Here is a 19,743-nt window from a genome sequence, read left to right on the forward strand (position 1 = left end):
GTCAGGCTGGTCCATATCCTATTTTGATACTTGTTCGGGTTTCATTCTCAATGTGGATGTTCTGCAAAAAGTCTATCTTGTAATAAGTGTATGTCTCTCCCAAGGCCATGGCTCGGTCGCTCTGTCATGATAAAATAGCTTCAGATTCTAAGCAAACAATACAAACATAAAAAACTAGTTAAGGTAGTTCACCACTAAACGAGCCACACCACTAAACGAGCCAAATTTCGCCAAATGCTCCACGCAACAAATTTATTAAATATCTCAACAACCAGATCTTTATTATTAAATAGCTATTAAATATTAAATAAATGTATTCTTTAAAGCATAGAAATTAGTATAGTTAGGAAAATAAATAGGTGGACAGCCTAATATTACAGCCAGAGTGAGAGATTTGGGGGGTAGATAGGAAAGAATTCAAAAGAATGTCAACAGTAGATTTCTTGGCTAGGGAGTCTAATGTCTTGCTAGGAATGCTTGTAGAGCTCTTACTTTCTCTTTTGGAAGGTTGTATAGACTCTCTGTAATGAGACTCTTTAGTAGGGGAGTCCTTCCAACAGCACTTTGAAGCCAGCACTTGAAGCCCTGACTGCCAGCATTTATTAGCACATTCAACCACTTATTTTTTCTTCTCTGCTAGTTGTAAAGTCTTCTTCTCCTCACAAACAACATATTGTGTCTCTCTTTGCCTAGCACATTTAATTTTTTTGGCCTCTTATTGCTTCTGGGTCTTTTTACAGACATCCTCTCATTCAATCTATCTTTTTTCAACATCTCTAGCAGTCTGCTTCTTTTGAAGCTCTTATTGAAGTTTTGTCTCTTGTGTTTGAGTAATTTTATCAGCTTTTTCAGTCTTTATTTCATTCAGATGCTTGTGTGTCTTAAGAACTTTTGTTGGAGACCAGAACTGTGCTTGACTAGGATTATTTCTATTGAGTAGGCCTAGGGGCTTGCAGTGTTGCTTCTCCATCACTAGAGTTGATCTTAGTCACTGATTCTTATGTTCCAGCAGTTCATTACAAAGAGCAAACTGCTTACTGGCTTGAATAACTCATCTAATGCTCTGCAAATTTAGACTGTGCCAGAGACATATACTCTTAATCTCTTGTCAGAGCTGGTGCATATTGCTAGAAATAGAAGATTTAACTGACAGTATAGGGGCTTGAGCAGTTTCAAATCAGTATAGTTAATATTAAGAATTCAGAGAGTTAATTCCAGTCTTTGCAAAGTCAGCAAGTATATTTTCAACTGTCAAAGCCTTCTTCCAAGCCATATTAAATAGTCTTCAGAAATCCCTTTTTGTTATTTAAATATAGCTCATTTCTTGATATAGTAATGCTTCCAGCTCATTGGAATATGCCTTGCCCAGCAGCCCAAAGATTCCAACATCAAGAGATTGCAAACAGTGGGTTGAATGCAGCAGGAGAATTATAAGAAGAATCTTTTTACAGTCAGTATATTCAATAAATTTCATATTTATATGAGAGGAATGACTATCTAGTAGAAGCAAACATCTTTCTTAACCAGCTTGTTTCTTAGTATGTCAATTGAAAACTCATTTCAATCACTCCAGTCTATATTTATTATTGCTTCAACCATTTGTTGAAGCTGCAAAGTAGACTCATTCACTTCCATTATAATCATCTAGTCATATATTCTGGAGATCTTGTGATTTGCTCTGGTAAATAAGAGCTGGAGATAGTGCAATTCCTTCAGCAGAGACTGAGCAGAGCAATAAGAGAAATTCTCAACTATTATTCTGAGTGACAGTATTCTTTCCAGTTTGTAGAGCTTCAATAGAGACTAATCACTTTGAGACATAACAGGAGCCTAGAAGGAATCCTTTTTTATTAAAGTTATAGATGTTTGAGGGCTTAAGATTATATTGATTAATTTTCTGCTCCAACTATTCTATAAGTAGTAGTCAAATAGTTAGCCAGCATCAACAACTGCAATCACAAGTAATTAAATAAATCATCAAATTACAAGCATATAGAAGTACTTAAAGCACTGATAATTATCTGCTACCTGCCTATTTTAATTAATTGCTTTGAGATAAATGCATTTAATCTTGTCATTATGCTGCTTGTAAAATTAATTAATCCAGTTGATCCTAATATTCTCTTCTGTTATCTCTTGTACAATATTTCATAAGATCTGAGATGTAATGGCAAGGCTGTAGCTAGAGAGCTTGTTTATATAATTCAGAAGCTCTGCCTCCTGTATATCAGAGAGCTTTTTCTTATATCAGAAGGCTGCTTCATTCTGAGTAAGTTGCAAGTCTTTATGTTATCAGCACAGAATCTCTTGATTAACTGAGTACTTTCTCACAGTTGCAGCATAATTTAGGATCTCTTGTAATTCAAGATCTTCAATTGCAAGCCTAATTAAGGTGTTGTTGACCATGTTGTCACATATTGAATGTTGAATGTTGGAGGAATTTTGGTGGTGGAAGATTTGGCTTGTTTAGTGGTGTGGCTCGCTTAGTGGTGAACTACCTTAACTAGTTAAAATAGTTCGCACATTAAGCTAACCAGAGCCCTTCGGCTGACGGGACCCAACCACGGAGTCCATGGGCTGGTTTGAACTCTTACCCGTCAGACCACTGGCACGGTCGAAAGGACTGCTGACGCAGGAATTGGCGCTTTGACCAATTTTGCCAACTGTTTAAATAGTTACCTGCCTGTCCGGCTCCTGTTGCTACCCCCCGTTGAAGTCACTAGGTCCTAATCGCACAGATCACGATCAGGATTTTCTCGCATCCGAAGAGTCAAGAATCGTTGAAGGAACAGCTTGGTCATCATATATTTCATTGTGACTGGGGAATCCTTTGCCGTTCAGATTTGCTCCACGAGATGTCCCGTTCCTCGTTGAGGTCGGCTGGTATTTTGGTGCTCAAGCGGGTCGGCACTTCGGCACTATCTCGAACTCGAAAGCGCCGAATACCGGCATTCGCATTTTGGCTCCAGCCGGCTTGAGTTTAATTAGCCATTCCATGGTTGGGATCCCACTCCTGGGGCTCCTCTAAGCATGCTCTGGGGCCGAGGATGGGGAAGAGTCCGTGGTTCTGCACCCCATACTTCTGAGTTTGGTCTCGGGTATGTTCCGCTTACAGAAAGGCCCCAATCCCTTTCTCCCTCTGCGCTCCACTGCCATTCAAGGGCACCAATGGGTCGGGGCTTTGGTCGAATCAACGCCACGGCTTGGATTACGAGCTGGGCCCTGGCTCCTGCATCGTATAGGAAGAGGAGCTTGAGATTTTGAGGGGTAGTTATGGGTCTTTGTGGTTTATATTTCTTCTGGCCGTTCTCCAGAATTTTCAACGTCAGCTCGATTGCTTGTCAAGGACGTTTCAGTCAGCATAAAGCTTTGTTTAAACAAAATTTCGAAAATGGACGAAACTATGGGCTACAAACATAGCTCTCCGGAGCCAGAATCTTCTCAGCACGATAGTCCTCAGAAGCGCACGGCATCTGAAGCCGCCTTGGACAACAATGACGGAAGAGCGACGAGGAAGAGAGCTGCCAAAGCCTGCCAGTCTTGCAGATCGCGCAAGGTTCGATGCAGTGTCTCCGATCATGGAGTGCCATGTTACAATTGCAAACTGGATGAGCTAGAATGTATCATCCCGGAGCGCAAGAGACCAACACGGACGGCGAAGAGGGAGTAAGTGGTTCAATACCCTATAGATCGAAAACGCTGGCTAATCGGACTCGATTGTAGTAAATCCTTGGGCGCAGTGATTTCTGAAGCCGTTCTACGCATGGACAGCTCCACGCCAGACGCTGGAAGCGTCCCGTCAGACATTGTGCGCAGACCGTCGTCTGCTACCATTCCAGACGACTGGGAAGGGAATTTTGGATACAGCATTGGTACACCTCCGAACTCAACAGGATCTCCTGCCCACTTTGCCTCAGAACATACCGAGCTCGAGAAAACTGAGTTTGTTGAACTACCACCTTGCGACGAAGAGCTAGCACGCTGGTTTAGTGTGATGCCGGCTCGTGTGGTGGACAAGATGTTTGAGTACTTGACTCTTCTCAGTCAATACGGCCAGGGGGATTCATTATCACCCAGGCCACAGCATCCAAAATTCAAACCCAATGAAAAGGTCCGACTCATCCCGCCGGGTAATAGCACTAAGCGCAAAACTCTCAGCCCCGAAGTTCAAGATCACCTCCGATATCACATAGCATCTCAACAAAATCTATATCCCTCCTCACGCCCTCTGGAGCCGCCCTCACCACAGTCTCCCACTGAAGACGCGTGCCAGCTAGCCCTACACGACCCACAAAGGAACATATCCCTCCTTAAGCAGCTCCGCGACAGCCACGCGGCCGCCAGTCGCACGATGAGCACCCTGGAAGCAACCATCCGCAAGGTCGACGCCCAACTCACCAACCGGCGAGAACCCCGCTTTGGCTCGTCTCCTCCAAACTGCCGCGTTGCTCCCCCGACATGTGCATTCCCACATTCCTTGGCAAGCACCAAAAAGACCCCACAGACACTAACGCCTCCGCCCGAGAATCAGAGCGCGTACGCGATGAGTATACAGACGTTGCAGCAGCTGGAGAAGTTATTCGCGCCAGCAGCACAGAGGGATCCTGCGCCCAGTCACACGGACTACCGCAATCCGCAGAGCCAGCAGAACGGACTTCCTGCGAAGCCGGAGGGCGCACTGGACGGTTTGAATGATGGTCTCGGTGGGCGGGGTGAAGACTTCGAGGAGACGTTTGATTCGTTGATTGACTTTGGTGGCGAAGACTCTCTGTTCCAGCTCGTTTGACTATGTTGAATTCTATGTCTCAAACGTTGGAAGTTTAATCATTCCGTGTGTACCGAGTACTATGCTTAAACTGCCTTACAAATGTATCTTCTATAGCATCCTTACCCATCATGCTGCCCTCTTTGGGCCATCAAGGTTCCTTCCATCGACTGAACTCATTCTCCGTTTCCCGCATAATGCCTGGGCAAGGCGCTCAACGAATTCCAGGAAATTACTCCGCACTTCGCAGCGCGGTGCGGATGATGGACGGGTTGTTTCTGGAACCTCGCCGACTCCACTCTCCCCGCCTGCTGCGATGTTTCTCGGCCGCGTGGAGCAGCGACACGATGGCGCTATTCTCGAAACCGTAACTGGTCTGCGAGCTGGTTTCGAGATAGAGCTTTACGGTACTGAAACCGTACAGCTAAGACTCAAGCCAATAGAACATTGTAATCCTGTATTGATACCGTTACTGACCTGTAATCTCGGAATCGTGGCAACGGCCGGGATAATAAATCCCGATGGACAGGTTCGGTTAGCCGACGCCAAATGGCTTTGGGGCTTGCGACGAGGGTTGGCATTTCGAAAATCTGGGGTAGTGGCGTCGACTTCCGAGAGACCTTCGGGCTATGCTACATAACTTGCTGTGGCTCTCGGACATACTCCTCGAGTTGACTAGATAAAAATCAGAGTGGCGCTTGTTCTTGTCTTCCGTAGATCGGGCTGTATCAAGGCCCGTAAGGAGAAGAGGAATAGAAGCAACGGGAGAACTACTCAGATAATGAGGCCCGTGAGTCCTCTGCATGAGACGTGTTCGCTCTCGAAAGCCAGTGTGCTGAGGATAACGAGAATCCCTCGGACTACGGAGTACCCCATGACTTCGCGGAAGTTCAACCTCCGCGCGCAGGGCACGCATCCAGTCAACAGAGCCCTGCTCGAACTATGCCCCACAGTTCCCAACTGCAAGATAATCACGGAGGTTAGAGCTCCTCCACTGGGCATATTGACAAGGGATACATATTGAGAGTACATATGCGGCATGATTACGACTGGTCGACCAAATCTCGAAGCTCGCCTTTCGCAAAATCCGGTCTCTCGTATACCTATCGCGCTTTCCTCTTTAGCGTCAGCATGATCCCAGCAGTCCTACAGCCCGCCCTTGCGGATATTCCAGCCGCCATCAACGCCGACTTGGAATTTCAAACATCGGCCAATGGAGTAACCGCGAAGTTCGCCATCCAAGATGCCGGTTCAGAGACTGCGCTACAAATCTCAATCCATGATGGCCTAGTTACCGAGGCGCAGATAGCTCAGCCTGCAGGGGATGCCGAATTTACACTCTCAGCACGCCAAGATGACTGGAAGGAATTTTTCGCGGCTGTTCCCCGCGCGCCATGGCAGTCGTATTGGGGCATGTTGCGGGTCTTGGGGCATAATCCCGGTATGCAGGTACTAGGAGATATGGCATCGTTCATTCGACACGCTCGTTTATGGAGGATATCCCTTGATCGAATTCGAGACGCCATTCATTCAAGGCCACTTTCCGCAGATCACGTCGAATATGAGGAAATAACAGAAGAAGATAGCATAATCGGTCGGTACGTCTGGTTAGACTCTGTTGGCTGGGGAAAGAGTAAAGTCTTCTGCGAATCTGCCGGCACAGGCCCGCAACATGTTTTATTTCTCCACACAGCAGGCGCAGATTCCCGCCAGTTCCACGCTTTGATGAATAATTGTGAGTTGCAGCAACGCTGTACGATGTTCGCCTTCGATCTTCCGGGCCACGGACGCTCATACCCAGGTTCAAAAACGCAACCCGAGGGCTTCGTAAACGATGAGGAGCAATACGTTAGTGCGATCAAGCAAGTCATCGAGAAACTAAAACTTCACCGCCCTATAGTGTCAGGTGCCAGTATGGGGGGGCAGGTGTGTCTTGCAGTGGCGCTGCGTGCGGAAGAACTAGGCGTCAGCGGCGTTATTCCATGTGAGGCTTGCGATCACCTGCCACTCACTCAGCCGATATATCACTTACCGGGGGATCAAAATGAGGCCATTCTTAACGCTGAAAGAGTCTGTGGAATGATCTCTCCGACAGCTCCCATGTCGAACAGGAAACTAATCTGGTGGATATATTCATCCCAAGCTGTACAAATGTTCCATGGAGACCTGAAATTTTACTTTCAGGGCTGGGATGGACGGGATCGAATGCATCTCATCAACACGAAAATTTGTCCTGTCTATATGCTCACCGGCGTGTATGATTATTCGTGTACACCAGAGCTAAGCCGGGAAACGGCATGCAAGATTCCAGGAGCGAAGTTCGAAGTGATGAGGGATCTTGGGCATTTCCCAATGACTGAGAATCCAACAGTCTTCCTAGAATACTTTATTAAAGGGCTCGAGCACATAAAGAGTGCCCAGTAAGACTACCTAGCACAATATTAGCAGCGCTATCGACGCACATTTAGCTCATTGCTCAAGGATGATAAAATGTGCGCTAGAGTAAATACCTTAGATTTTTCATCAAACACAAAAAAAGAGCTGTTTTACGATATTGTGTTGTGGCAATTGAGTTTCGGCATTTCGGAAAAGTGCCGTGGTGGTAGGTGGCTGAAAGGTTACTCGCGACCGGTGATGAGAGGCTCAAGACCGACACATTTTGCTTCATCCCTAGAAAATCCCACGTCCGGACAGGGTACACCGGAATGGAGCATAAAAAGCCGATTCTTATCCAAAGTTGATTTTCGGCCATTAGACTGATGCGATGGGAGATCGAAGCTTCATGCGATCATTCTCTTTTGAAACTCTGCGCATATCAGCCCGTCTGGCCAGGAAGTTCCCAAACTGAAACTAGATCCACTGTTGAAAGCTCAGCTTGGATGTCTTGGAGCACTGCACAATAGTCTCCTTTGCATTGAACTTGAATTTTGATTGGAATCAAAGTCAGTTCCGCCACCGTGTAAAGCCAATGATTCATACCAGATCAACAAGATCCAGCGGGAAGGAGCGACCGTCCCAAGCCCTAGATCGGCATCCATAACAAAGGATTCTCATTCTCAGCTTCAACAAAACGCCATTCAGCACATGTCACGGTAGCGAACCGATATAAGGAGCGACAAAGGGTATGATCAGGACGAGGGGCGTCAGCAGAGGCTACTCTCGCCCTCATCCTAGTATGCAAAATAAAAATAAAATAGAGACGGAAATAATCAAGAGGACACGCGAAGCGCCTCTAGATTTAAACTGAAATCGACAGTTACGCCTTCTTCGATATGGTTTAGCCGTACAAACCAACGTAGAAGATTCGATACTGAGCTAATCTTCTTGGTTAACAACATACATGAAATCAACTTCAAATTTTGGGTGATAAAAAGCAAGAACATGTTCAAAATGAGATCACAACCAGCTCGAATAGTAAAAATTCTTCTTAGGTATGACTAGTCAGTTGGTGACCGGCCAAGGATTGTTCTCTGGGAGAACTTGAGAATCGGGGATAACCTTCCAACCTTTACTTAATTGTCACGTGACAAGGAGCAATGTCCACCACCATCGCCTCTATCAATCAACTTGCAGAGAAGGATATCTTCTCTGAGGCCATCTGTAAAACTGGAACTGCGGACTTTGTTCTTTTTCTCTCGTTATATATAACTAATTCACATTTGTGGTCTTCATATTTTCTAGCTCACCTCACTACAGCAGTCACAGCGCCCTCACCTTCATTCCTTCGAGAGCTGTCCCCCTTTTTGAGGTCCTCCCCGCCAAAATATACTCGAGATGACACGTGCCCAGCAATCTCTCTCTATCATTCTCCTTTTGACATCAGTAAGCCTGAACCTTCAAGCCCGTTGACTTGTCTACGAAATCTCTGCTAACCATTTATCTTACCCAACAGCTCTACCTCGCCCTCTATCTCGGTCTCGTTCCCATGAATGGCGTAATCCAAGAGCAAATCATTCCATATGTATGTGTTCCCAGCCCTCGACCGCCTATTCCTTTATGTACCCTCTAACAGCAGCGACGGGCTTATAGCTTCCCGCATACACAATCATGGCGTTCGGCTCGTACCTACTCTTCCGACTCGGCTGGGGGGTGTTTACCTTCAACGACGTTCCGGCCGCTCATAAATCGTTGCAAGCAGAGATTACCACCGCGAAAGCTCAACTCCGAGCAGCAAAAGTACAAGTTGATTAAACAGGGTCTTCATCTGCTATGCTTTTGAGGAAAGGGGTCGATGCATTTAATGGGGACTGAGACATGAGGGATCGGTTTGAATATTTAATATTGTAAATTTATTCGGATTACGACGGAGTCGACAGCATTGGCTTTTTATTTTTATTTTTATTTTTTGTCCCCATTTATTCGCTGGCTTTCATGAATTTTATTCTACCCCCCAATGGGAGGGCTCTTTTATGGATGGCGAGTTGGTGAATCCTCTCCACAATGCCCACTCTTACTGGCCTGGATGGGCTATTTCACAAAATCATACTTCCTAGTGCTGTGTTCATCTAGTTCTGCAGGTGTTCCCAGGCATGCAGCCATGAAACAGGGTCCGGTGCTTCGCTAAAGCTGGTGAGAAACATGCGACGAAAACCGATCTAGCAATGCTGCAGCCTTGACTGAGATACAGCATATGTTTGTGGCACACCAATAACATCAAGATCAGAAATACCTTGTCTCTATGTTGCTTTATTTTTATTTTTATTTACCTCAAATATGATTGGTATATGGTTCACAGAACTGCTTCGGTGAAACAAACACCAACTACCCGCAGCCTCCATCAAAGTCCCCAGAGAGGACACACATGAGGCCTGGTGTTTGGACCGCAGTATATACGGCACTTCCTGTTCCGTTGGAAGTTTGATATCTCCCAGGCTCGGAGTATCTACGAAGACAGCTTGAGCGAACACGAAATCAATGGTTCCTTGTTTTTGATAAGTTATGACACCAATGGGTGTTCCACAGCGAGTCTGTCGTGCTCTTCGATGTCCCTGTTAGTACACCCGGGGTTAGCGAAAATCTAATCCAACGGTAGAAGACGACGAGCGCTAATCACCAAGCCTTCACTCGCAAAATAGGCGCCAAGATTCGATCGAAAGATTGAGCTGTTTTAAGGGTGCAAGGATGCATGGGCTAAACTTACTTAGCTTCCCATGGATAACATATCCAGACATCATCTGTGGTGACAGCAGCAAGATATCTGTCTTCTTTCAACATTTCTGGGGGTAGCTTCCCCTTCTTCTCTTTATTTTTATTCTAGGGGCCCAAGTTAGCAACAAAACGCGCCATACTTCAACAAGACTTCGATGTCCTGTAATGGTCCGAGATTCACTCACATGAAGAACAAATATCGAAAATGTGGTCTTCTCTCCCTGGCGACCAAGTTGCTTTTGTGCGAGCTCCACGTCCTTCTCTAGCTCCCTGACTGCGTACTCTAAAGTCGTCCGAGTATCGTCAACTTCGTCTACAATCAAGACATTTTTCCCAATCAAGTTTGCCATCTCCAGGGAGCTCATATCAAGCCATTGTGTTCTTGTAACCTTGGTACCCGGAGCTTCGATATCACCTTTGCCTAGATCCTCGTAGAGGGAGAGACCGATGGCTTGGATAGGAATATTAGGAGCGCCAGGTTGCTTAAGGAACGATCTGAAGGTTTGAGATCTGTTAGAGGTGTCTGGCTACTATGCGGCGTCGCGATCTTTTGCGCCGGTGCGGAGATTGTCTATCATGGACTGCAGCGAGATGACACAGACCTCAATATTCTCGCTGGTACGTATCCTCCTCCTCCAATGGCGATCATAAGATTGGGGCGAAAATCCTTTAGGATTCTATCCGCCGACTGCTGGCATAGTTTATGCACCTAGAAAAGGGTATGGTCAGTTCGGTATTTCCGGCGGCCGAAGAAAGTACATTTTGTGTAACTATAGCACTGCAAACTACGGGCTAGATTCTTCATCGCCGTTCGAAGTTCGACAGCGCAACCGATCTTTGGGCGTACCTGGTTATATGTAACGTAGAATTTTTCCGACATCTTGTCCGAATGCGCGTCCAAGTGGAGGGGTTTGGACTTTCTAGGTATCTTGCTAAACTCGGAAAAAAAAAAAAAAAAAAAAACCTGTTGATTAATATATCGACCTGGATAAACACTCAGTAAGCGTCAAGATCTCGAGCGGTCGCTTCTGACGCAGTTTCTCTCTGCAGGTCATAGTGGGGGGGTCAGAAGCCATACTGGACAACCGAAAGACAACTGCCTCTAAAAGAGAGTAAATCACAGCGCTATGACCGATTCTACTATCTAGCTTGACGGAATCAGGAGACTTTATCTACTCCAAGAAAGGAAAATATCAAAGGGCAACGCAAGGAAATATTTCTCTGATGTTCGCGGGGCGGGATCGGCCTCGCAAGAATATCAAGGGCAGAACGTGATAACGGCCGGCCTTGGCTTGATAAGGGCAAAGCCCTAGCCCAGTGGATGCCTTGGGGAGGCCCTGTCCAATCAGAGCTGAGAATAACTCGGAACTTTGTTCACCCAATGCCGAGGCTTTATCATCCGTGCAAACAGCACAAACAAGTCATCACAGGCTTCAAAAGCATGGGGATGTTTGTCCGCGGCTAAGTAATAACACGAGCTCTGGGAAAGGTAATTGGCGGCAAGGATGAGATTGAGGCTACTGTTGGAGCGGCAGGACTGTGATATCACCTGCATACAAAGCTATCCTTTCAGCAGTCTCCAGAAACGACTCAACTCAGCAGAGAAATTACCCAAAAAACGCCAGGTCCATTAGTTAAAAGAGCAGAACTCCTGTCGGATTATAGAAACCTTTGGACGTTACGGAGTACTCCGTACAGCTACCGAACACCATCAAGGCTGACAGGGCCTCCCCATAGAAATGCCTCCATCTCCACACCCTCGAACATATTTATTCGTGATCCGATAGCATTAGTCTAGGGGTTCAATATCGCATGCACCATTGCGGAAGAAAAAAAAAAAAATAATAATAATAAATAAATTAAAAAAAGGCAATAGGCTCAATTAAGAGTAGGCCTTCGACTTGACAGAATGTGGCTGGACATCGTACGCAGCCCCAGCGTTCTATTTCTTCTCAACAGACATGCACCACTGCTGCAGCTGCACGAGGCCGTCACATTAACTATCCCGTTCTGGACCAGCTTCTGCGGGAAAGTATACAACCACATTCTACATGTAATTACGGAGTACAGGAATCGAATTGACATTCGTATCACATGAGTGGATAATCTCATCGACCTGACCGTGTTTGGCCTGCGCGATGGATTCTATCTCGATGAGAACGCAGAGAAAGTTGGCCTTGGATATGTCTTCTGTTGAACCATGATCAGCGATAGCAGTACATTCGTATCCCATGTGTGTCGCTGGAGTCAGTGATTGGGCCCCTTTAGATCAGACGTGTGAATCAAGAACCAATTTTAACCTTGTGTGTTGATTTTGAATGGGGGATGTGTGTAACGATAGGCAATGCGGAATTCAAGATCGCAGACCTGGCAATTTGAATAATGGGTCACAGAAGAGACCAAGATAGCCGTACATTATGTGTCCGATGGTTTATACATGTTGAATAATAATTGGCTGATGCAACCGGATGTCAGCTTGGACAATGAAGGAGCAACAATCCTTTGGCCTTGTATTTTACAGAAAATCTATAAAGTAGTTTATAATTTTGTAAATAAATATATTTTGTATCATGAAGATAAGGCTTGTCGTCAGATAATAGACGTCTGAAAGCCAGTCATAATAATAATTCCCCTAGGCACTTGCATTCCCCAGGTTTATATAGGTGGCATCAAAGATAAATAATCACAGTACTGGGCAAGTCTCTTCCATATGAGACAATAATATCACCTCTGCGATATCACATTGAGAGCTTCCTGTCTGAACCGCCAAGTATATGCAATCAGGCAGTCGCAAAGCTAATAGTGGTATAAATTTGCTTTTTGAAACTAGGTAGTCGGATTAAAGAGAAAGAGGTCAAGGACATAACGCAATCTAAATATCAGCTCTTTGTCGTAAATGAGATGGGGCACTAGGGGTTCTGTTGGTCGGAGCTAAGCTCTCCATTGACGATGAGACCTCTAGAGCACTATGTCGAAGGCTGTTTCGGGGTATGTATGTCTTCAACGGAATACTCGGGGTATTCCCTGTTGGTCGCTGCCCCGAGCTCTGACCAGAGCCTTTCTGTGAATAGTAGGCACCGGTAGCTCTGGAAGTCTTACGGAGGAAGCGGAACGTGGGAAGGCAGCCAACGATTATAGCTACAGGTAACAAAAAGAGACTTAGTACGACAAAGGCCCTCTGTAAAAGGGAAATCATGGGGGAAGGGGGATATGAGGTTCATCATCGATCACTTACCAGTAGTCGCTTCTACCGTACCCCAAAGAGCGACCCATTGGACATTCGGATTCGTGATTCCCGTCTTGGAGTTGATTTGAACTAGACGAATTATCGCCGTTATCATGCACAAGATGGCAACGGAGAACATCGCGCAGACTGCGATTTTGCGTTGTCTGGAAATATGTAGTCCCCAGATAAGCCGTAATGGCAGAATCGTAACTGCAGAAAACCCGATCAGCGTTTAATTCGGCAAATTCAAGCATTACAGAGAACACTCACTCAGTATATCAGTGGACAAATCAGCGGCGAATCCACCGAACAAGCTGATGTTGCGCGTCAAACTCTCGTGTGGCTTGGTACAATATCCTATCTGTTGTAAGCGGATCTCTCTTCGAAATCGTGTAACATGGGAGCCAGGCTCGACGAACGGTTGAGCGTCTTGCTAATCTGGGAAGGCCCGCCGCATGCCATTAAGGCCATGAGAAAAGAGAAAATATAGGTAACTATTGTATAGGCAAAAACCACCCCCCACAAGATCAACTCGTTCGGTAGTCCCTTCATCAACTGGCGGAAGAAGAAAAGGAGTGAGATTTTTATGCACCAGAGGGCGGAAAAGAAGATGATGGTTGATACAATCGTCAAAAGGACAGCCGAGTGCCTTTCCTCGAGTATGGCCGGATACGGGTCCATTAATCTATTGGCAACATATCCCAGACGATATATCATCGGCAGGATCTGGAGAAGAAGAATCTCATGTGCAAGGAAAAAGAGATATCCTGCCACGATAAAGATGACTTCGGTCTCCTTGAGTCTTCCATGTCTCCATCGAAGGTATGCGGTTGGAATGAGTATAACCGAGCCCAGGACTGTCAGGAAGATAATAAGAATGTTGAGGGTTCGTTCAGCAATGAAAATTTCAGTAGTCGCTTCGAGTGTTGGTAGCGATTCGTCCATTCTCGAGCGTAACCGAAAATAATATTCGAACAAATTATGCATTTCAACACGTCGACAATCACCGGCTCGTAGAAAGAATACATATATTCAACGGGCGAAGCATCATCCCTTTTCTTCACCAAATCATGGCATTGTGCTTGAAAAGTATGCCGTGCAGTGGCTGAAATTGAATTCTCCAAAGGAGAATGTTTTTTTCTGGATGGAAAAACCTTCTCCGTATCTCCTATGCGTTTGAAAGATTTGGCAGCAATTCGAGCTTTGATCTCCATACGCCACATGGGCTTTGACGTCCAACACGGAATGGAGAGCATCAGCGATCTATCTCCATCGAAGCTAGAACTGGCTGTTGGCCTCTCGGTACGCTGATGACAGGGATTACGGTCCATGAAGAGGGGCGGGCACGAGACTAGCATGAGGTTATGAACCTTCTTTTTGATGCGAGTCCCCCGAGTCAATGGCTGGGATAGGTTTCGTCTCCACTCCGAGACCAACAAGACTGAGGTTGCGGGGGGGAAGGTCAATGCTGGACCCTCGAATGGAGTCTGAGAAACTTCGGACTCGCAAGCCTGATCCATCTTCACCTCATGAGAAGGCTGAAGGCCCGGAGTTGCTTCTCCGATTGAAATACTGACGAGTAGACCTTCAGGAAGCATAATTTTCCTTTTTGGAAATTTTGAAAGGGAGTTGACCCAAAAAGGTTTGTTCTCACAACCTCGTCAATTAACTTCGCTCCAGTGAACGGGTGAACTAACTGGGGTTGATCGGCCTGGTTGGCTGGCGAGATATTCCACTAACTTAGCTCGTTTGCCTCATCAACTCAAAATTCATCATCGCCTGCCAAACAGGGATAACTTTCCCTTTGTCAGCCCGGTCCGCTTTGCACCAAAGATGACAATGATGCAGCTGGGTCCAGAAAACCAATGCTGGGTTTGAACAGTGCCTGGGGATCTCCACAGTCCAAGCTCAGACATTTTCATGCCTGTGATGTTTGAAGGACGCAGGCATGGGTGATAAAAATTCCCATTACTTTGGGGATTGACTGAGTTATTCGAGCTGTCTGGGGCCATCCCTGCAGCCTCTTTGAGAAGGCCACGGAAGGGATACCGAGTGTGCTCTTGGAAGATGGAATGTAACTTTATCGATGCTTCCGTCATAATATACCAACTAATTTCTCAGCCGCGAAACGAATCCTTCAGGCTTCGTCCAGCCTGAAAATTATGGTAGTCTTCACCAGCTTCAGATATATATCTGCCTGATGTGCAAAACCATCTTGAATAGTCCGCATTTTGGGGTATATGGATGTACGGAGTAGATCGGTTCATGCATGAAAAGTATCTACCAGCGAAATGTTGTCGACTCGACAGTGCCGAGAATTTCGGTTTAGCTTCTTTTCGTGTCAGAAATGACCTCCTGATGATGAAGATCATGATTTACGAGGCCTTCGTACATGAGCAATGAGATTCACTCGTCGCATCAAGAAAAGTTCCCACCTCTGTGCCAGCAAAAGGGGCACAAGGAGAGATGATGAATAATTACGCTTCGGCTGAGGATGGAACAGCCTCGAAGGGTGCAACCAAAGGTACCCTGAAATCTAAAAATGGAACACCCAGCTTCACGAATTCCCTCTCCCTTTCCGGATGAGCTTGTAATCACTTGCCATTCACATTGGCAAGTTCAGCTCTCAAGATCTCTTCGGTCTCTAAATATCTCGTGGCGACCTATTCCTCCACCCGCCATCACATCTTCGTCGAAACACCAAACACGAACCACGTCGGAAAGGCCGATTCCATAAATGAAGGTGTCACCGAAACAATAACAGGGGTATTGGGAGTTGCCGCCGAAAACTCCGCTTGCAAGGTTTATTCCGGGAGCCTGAATGGCTTCTCCACGGCGATAGTCCAAGACAATGGCTGAAGAATCTGTGTCGTTTTCGGCTAAATAGTATACCAGACCTTCAGACATTACCGTCGCAAGGCACCGTTTATCCATCTCGCCACAAGGTATTTCCGGATAAAACCTAGCAACTGGTCTGTTCAGGATGTTGCTATATGAGATAAATGTGATGAATTCCCCGACAGCTAAGGGCTGGGCATCGTCTTTCTTATCGTGGGATATCGTCGTGCTAAGCCGAAAACAACAACTCTTGATGTTATTGAGACATGAATGAAGGCGTAAATCGACGGACATCACGGAGTTTGGAAGGGGAAAGGAGAAGGAACGCTGATCACTGCGGCTATTCCGATCAATGGAATAAGTTACGCCAACTATCTGTGAAATGTGGTCACCATGACGGTATACCAGATTCTCATGAGCATCCTCAAGACGCATCACGGTCAAGGTTTTCCCTTTTGCATCGAGAAATATATGGAAGGGTTCCGCGCCAATATAAATTTGCCGAGACGTTTCGGTTTGTAAGTCCCAAACGATTATGGATTGGCTACCAGCTAGATAAACGGCAATAGTGTCTTCGTCGACAAGGAAATTATGTCTTATATAACCAAGCGAGACTTTGTAGTTGGCAGAAGGCAAGCGTAGCATGCCCTCTTTGCCCGACTTATGGTTCCATACCTGGCAAGAGCTGCAAGTGGGATAGGTTAGCTTGCATGTGGGTTGAGACACAATAAGAGACAAAGGGATTAATACCCATGAGAAGTGAGGGCAGCTATGATCCTACTGGACACCCGAACACACACAACAACTTGACGGTTTGCTGTATTAAAGTATCTAGCACGCCCGCTTCGTAGGCAGAGTAAAAGGATCACTTGATTCTTAGCCCATGCTATCATTCCGTCAGAGTAAGATATGGTATTGTCGTTGCATTGCGACCAGTCACTGGATATATCACTGTAGAGAGCTTCTCCTGCTGGCCTGCCTGTCCTCAAAGCCAACTGACATTTTGCATATCTCGAATAACTCTGTTTCCATTCAGCAGCACTTGTGTTGAGGATCTGGTGGGAATTAAAAGAGCGGAAACTGCTACCGCAAATTGCTGGTGTTGAAAACAATTCATTCCATCGCCTTGAGACCTAATTTGTAGGGAATCAGGGTTACTGGATGACACCAATATTATCCTGCAGCAGCTTGTGCTCTCTTACCTGACGTAACCTAAATGTTTCCGAAGGTTCGAGATAACCCGCAACGCGTGCAGACAGTTCCAAAGGCAGGTTTTCAAGAACATCAAAGTGAAATCGGTTGAAAATCAAATCCCACACTTCATGGCATTCGGCATGGCTGAATTCAGCCACTAAAGTACGGCATCTGCAGAAGATTAGCACCGTACTCTGGGGTAACTTCGACTCCAGACAGAGCAGGCATGTGTGAAAAATCTCTGCTGCGAGAGACTTTCACAACCCGAAAAGGGGGTGTTGTGCATACACATTTCTGCGCGCTTCGGCAGTCAATGCTCGAAAGGCGTCAATCACATCCACGGAACTTGAAGGATATTGATCCATTGTACCACCTTTGCGCCAACCAACCCGTGGTGTTAGACGCCGTTGCGACACAAAGACTCGTCTGGGAGGTTACACGAAATGTGCGGAACACATTCCTCCCGGTAAGTCAATCAACAGCCGGTCTCCCGGGTGCCTTCGTGAAGCTGGCTGCGGTAGAAAAAAAGGAATATAGAGGCACCACCTGCCGAAAACAAAGACCAGATGGAGGCTTCAACAAAGCAAAAATGCACGAAGAGGATAAGTCACCAGATGTGTGACCATGAAGTTGTGTCTATGCAGGCTCAATATGACATGCAATGAGATGGGGACGGGTGATCGCATGACCACCATTCCACCGTCAGAAGCATGCAACCACTGAGCAAGCTTGAGACAGTTTGGCAATTTCAAGGAGTTGCCACTTAGCACTTCCAAGGTTTAGCAGAATGCTTCAATGACTCCCCATTCCACTTGCATTGTCTGCTGTTCAACCCTATAACAAAACATATACAAACAACAGATTGCTGATTCAATGAAGGAGAGGCGGCCAAAGTTTCAAAAGGTTGTATTTCTGTCCGTTTGGCTGAAATTTCAGTACAGTACAGTACGGAGTACAGAGAAAGCTAGTGATTTTGCTTGGGGGGCTGAGTGGATGTTAGGAAAACTGGCGCGCCTATCAAGGCCCTTTAACTTCGGGGGCTTCCACCAGAACCACACTCAACGGTCTCCTAAAATGTCTGAAATTTACCTCGGTGCTAAAATGTCGCCAAGCTTACTAGCGTTTTCCGGGTGCTTGATCAACTGACAGTTCAATTCTCTTTGGGTGTAGCCTGAACTACGCCTTTTGACCATCTCACTTGGTAACTGCGTTGCCGCTCCCTTTGATCTATCGCATCATCCCTCTCTGTTGAACCTGAGGAGGGTGATATAGTAAATAACTTTCTTTTATTTTTTTGGTTTAAGACGGACCCGGCAAGGCCGGAAGTTTAAAGCCGACATTTCTAGGGAGTTCCGTGAATCTGTGTCTCGAAACCAAGCTGAGCCCACACGGATACCCGCGTGATCCCTTACGTTGACGATACGGTTGAGGCCAATGAAAGAAAAGGTATTTTGAATGTGTGCTTCATATAGTACAGTACGGAATACATACAATGGCCTTTGGCCCGAAGGACACAGTGATGAGAAGACTGTCAATTCGCTGACCGGGGAGAAAAGCATGTGGCGCGTCAGAACTGGCTGGAATGCGCAGATCAGGATTCAACATTACCTCCTTTCTTCTGACCTGCCGCTCTCGATCCATTTATATTCTAACGCACAAGTCTCTCTATCCCCTGAGATCGAACGGAAGTTTCAAATATTTATAAATTGGCTTGATGACTTGTCTCGAACCAAATGCTCCTTGGTCCTCGGATTAACCTCACCTATTCCATGAGCCCCCACGGCAACCTTGGTTCGTCAAGTCCCCTTTCCTCCATTTGGCCGAGCTTTGGTGGACCGATGTCCAGACCTAGTTTATAGTGTCGAAGAACGTTCCACGGGCATTCCATATCAGGTACAGCTCTTGCTCCGCGGCATAAGGTTATCTACTAGGGCGCATCATCGCAATGGGATTAACTACGTATCTTTAGATCTCCCGCAATTTTGGTTGATCCTTCGATCTGGATGGTGTGTTTCAACAGCAAGTGTTATGTGGAGATACTATGTTGGGTTTGAACTCATGCCCCTGTCATCAATTCTCGAACACAGGCATATGTAGAAGTGTTTTATTGTTGATCGAGTGGAAGGTTGGTGGCGGAGGGGCAACCATTATCCTTGCTCGCCTCCATGCAAAGTAGAGAGCTGAGAGTAACTATGAGAGCCTGGAGGATGGAAAGTTTGGGCAGCTGAAATAACTAGGTACCACCGTCCCTTCTAAGTTTATAGAAACCCAATACAGGACACTCTACAGAGTATGTGATTCTAATTTTAAGGAGAGCGGAGTAACCTTGGGTAAAGGGGGGGGCGCAATGCGGTTGAAGAGAAGAGAAGAGGAGTGGGAAAACGAGGTTCAACATGACATGCAGGTCGCAAGGGATCTCCCCACAACCATGCATGTCCTGCAGCAATGGTGGATGGAGATGTGCTTCGTGTGCCATCTTGGTGACCCTCGGGATCGCCTTTGACAGGGACCTGTTGCAGTTCCTAAAAACAACAGGTCGTCCAGTAAGCACTATTAAAATCAAGCAGGCAAC

At 46.2% G+C, this 19,743-nt stretch overlaps 7 protein-coding genes across 7 annotated transcripts; 4 read left to right on the forward strand and 3 right to left on the reverse strand.

Moving 5' to 3' along the window:
- The first annotated feature begins 2,742 nt into the window (after positions 1-2,742).
- Positions 2,743-3,330, forward strand: CIMG_13191 (uncharacterized protein). Its single transcript, XM_001241393.2, has one exon. The coding sequence runs from the start codon at positions 3,031-3,033 to the stop codon at positions 3,262-3,264; it is 234 nt and encodes a 77-aa protein (XP_001241394.2). The 5' UTR covers positions 2,743-3,030; the 3' UTR covers positions 3,265-3,330.
- Positions 3,331-3,355: 25 nt separating this feature from the next.
- On the forward strand, positions 3,356-5,405 carry CIMG_13192 (uncharacterized protein; the record flags this gene model as incomplete). The annotated part of the gene is made up of 3 exons (XM_001241392.2): positions 3,356-3,666; positions 3,724-4,770; positions 4,883-5,405. Exons 1-3 carry the CDS (start codon positions 3,392-3,394, stop codon positions 5,403-5,405), a joined length of 1,845 nt encoding a protein of 614 aa, XP_001241393.2. The 5' UTR covers positions 3,356-3,391.
- Positions 5,406-5,639: 234 nt separating this feature from the next.
- Positions 5,640-7,525, forward strand: CIMG_08555 (uncharacterized protein; the record flags this gene model as incomplete). The annotated part of the gene is made up of 3 exons (XM_001241391.2): positions 5,640-5,744; positions 5,777-7,185; positions 7,234-7,525. The coding sequence occupies 3 exons, from the start codon at positions 5,640-5,642 to the stop codon at positions 7,523-7,525; spliced, it is 1,806 nt and encodes a 601-aa protein (XP_001241392.2).
- Positions 7,526-8,365: 840 nt separating this feature from the next.
- CIMG_08554 (dolichyl-phosphate mannosyltransferase polypeptide 3) lies at positions 8,366-9,499 on the forward strand. The gene is made up of 3 exons (XM_001241390.2): positions 8,366-8,587; positions 8,658-8,726; positions 8,795-9,499. Exons 1-3 carry the CDS (start codon positions 8,540-8,542, stop codon positions 8,954-8,956), a joined length of 279 nt encoding a protein of 92 aa, XP_001241391.1. The 5' UTR covers positions 8,366-8,539; the 3' UTR covers positions 8,957-9,499.
- On the reverse strand, positions 8,948-11,112 carry CIMG_08553 (xanthine-guanine phosphoribosyl transferase). Its single transcript, XM_001241389.2, has 6 exons — positions 10,992-11,112; positions 10,761-10,897; positions 10,516-10,622; positions 10,099-10,408; positions 9,906-10,018; positions 8,948-9,753 (listed from the first exon to the last, which is right to left on the reverse strand). The coding sequence occupies exons 2-6, from the start codon at positions 10,791-10,793 to the stop codon at positions 9,702-9,704; spliced, it is 615 nt and encodes a 204-aa protein (XP_001241390.1). The 5' UTR covers positions 10,794-10,897; positions 10,992-11,112; the 3' UTR covers positions 8,948-9,701.
- Positions 11,113-12,776: 1,664 nt separating this feature from the next.
- Positions 12,777-14,345, reverse strand: CIMG_08552 (uncharacterized protein). The gene is made up of 4 exons (XM_001241388.2): positions 13,559-14,345; positions 13,410-13,496; positions 13,149-13,349; positions 12,777-13,051 (listed from the first exon to the last, which is right to left on the reverse strand). The coding sequence occupies exons 1-4, from the start codon at positions 14,124-14,126 to the stop codon at positions 12,786-12,788; spliced, it is 1,122 nt and encodes a 373-aa protein (XP_001241389.2). The 5' UTR covers positions 14,127-14,345; the 3' UTR covers positions 12,777-12,785.
- A 750-nt stretch (positions 14,346-15,095) lies between these two features.
- CIMG_08551 (uncharacterized protein) lies at positions 15,096-18,028 on the reverse strand. The gene is made up of 4 exons (XM_001241387.2): positions 17,460-18,028; positions 17,180-17,342; positions 16,728-17,110; positions 15,096-16,662 (listed from the first exon to the last, which is right to left on the reverse strand). The coding sequence occupies exons 1-4, from the start codon at positions 17,534-17,536 to the stop codon at positions 15,759-15,761; spliced, it is 1,527 nt and encodes a 508-aa protein (XP_001241388.2). The 5' UTR covers positions 17,537-18,028; the 3' UTR covers positions 15,096-15,758.
- Positions 18,029-19,743: the final 1,715 nt, after the last annotated feature.

The sequence above is a fragment of the Coccidioides immitis genome (assembly GCF_000149335.2).
Source record: "Coccidioides immitis RS genomic scaffold supercont3.3, whole genome shotgun sequence".
Lineage (NCBI taxonomy): Eukaryota > Fungi > Ascomycota > Eurotiomycetes > Onygenales > Onygenaceae > Coccidioides > Coccidioides immitis.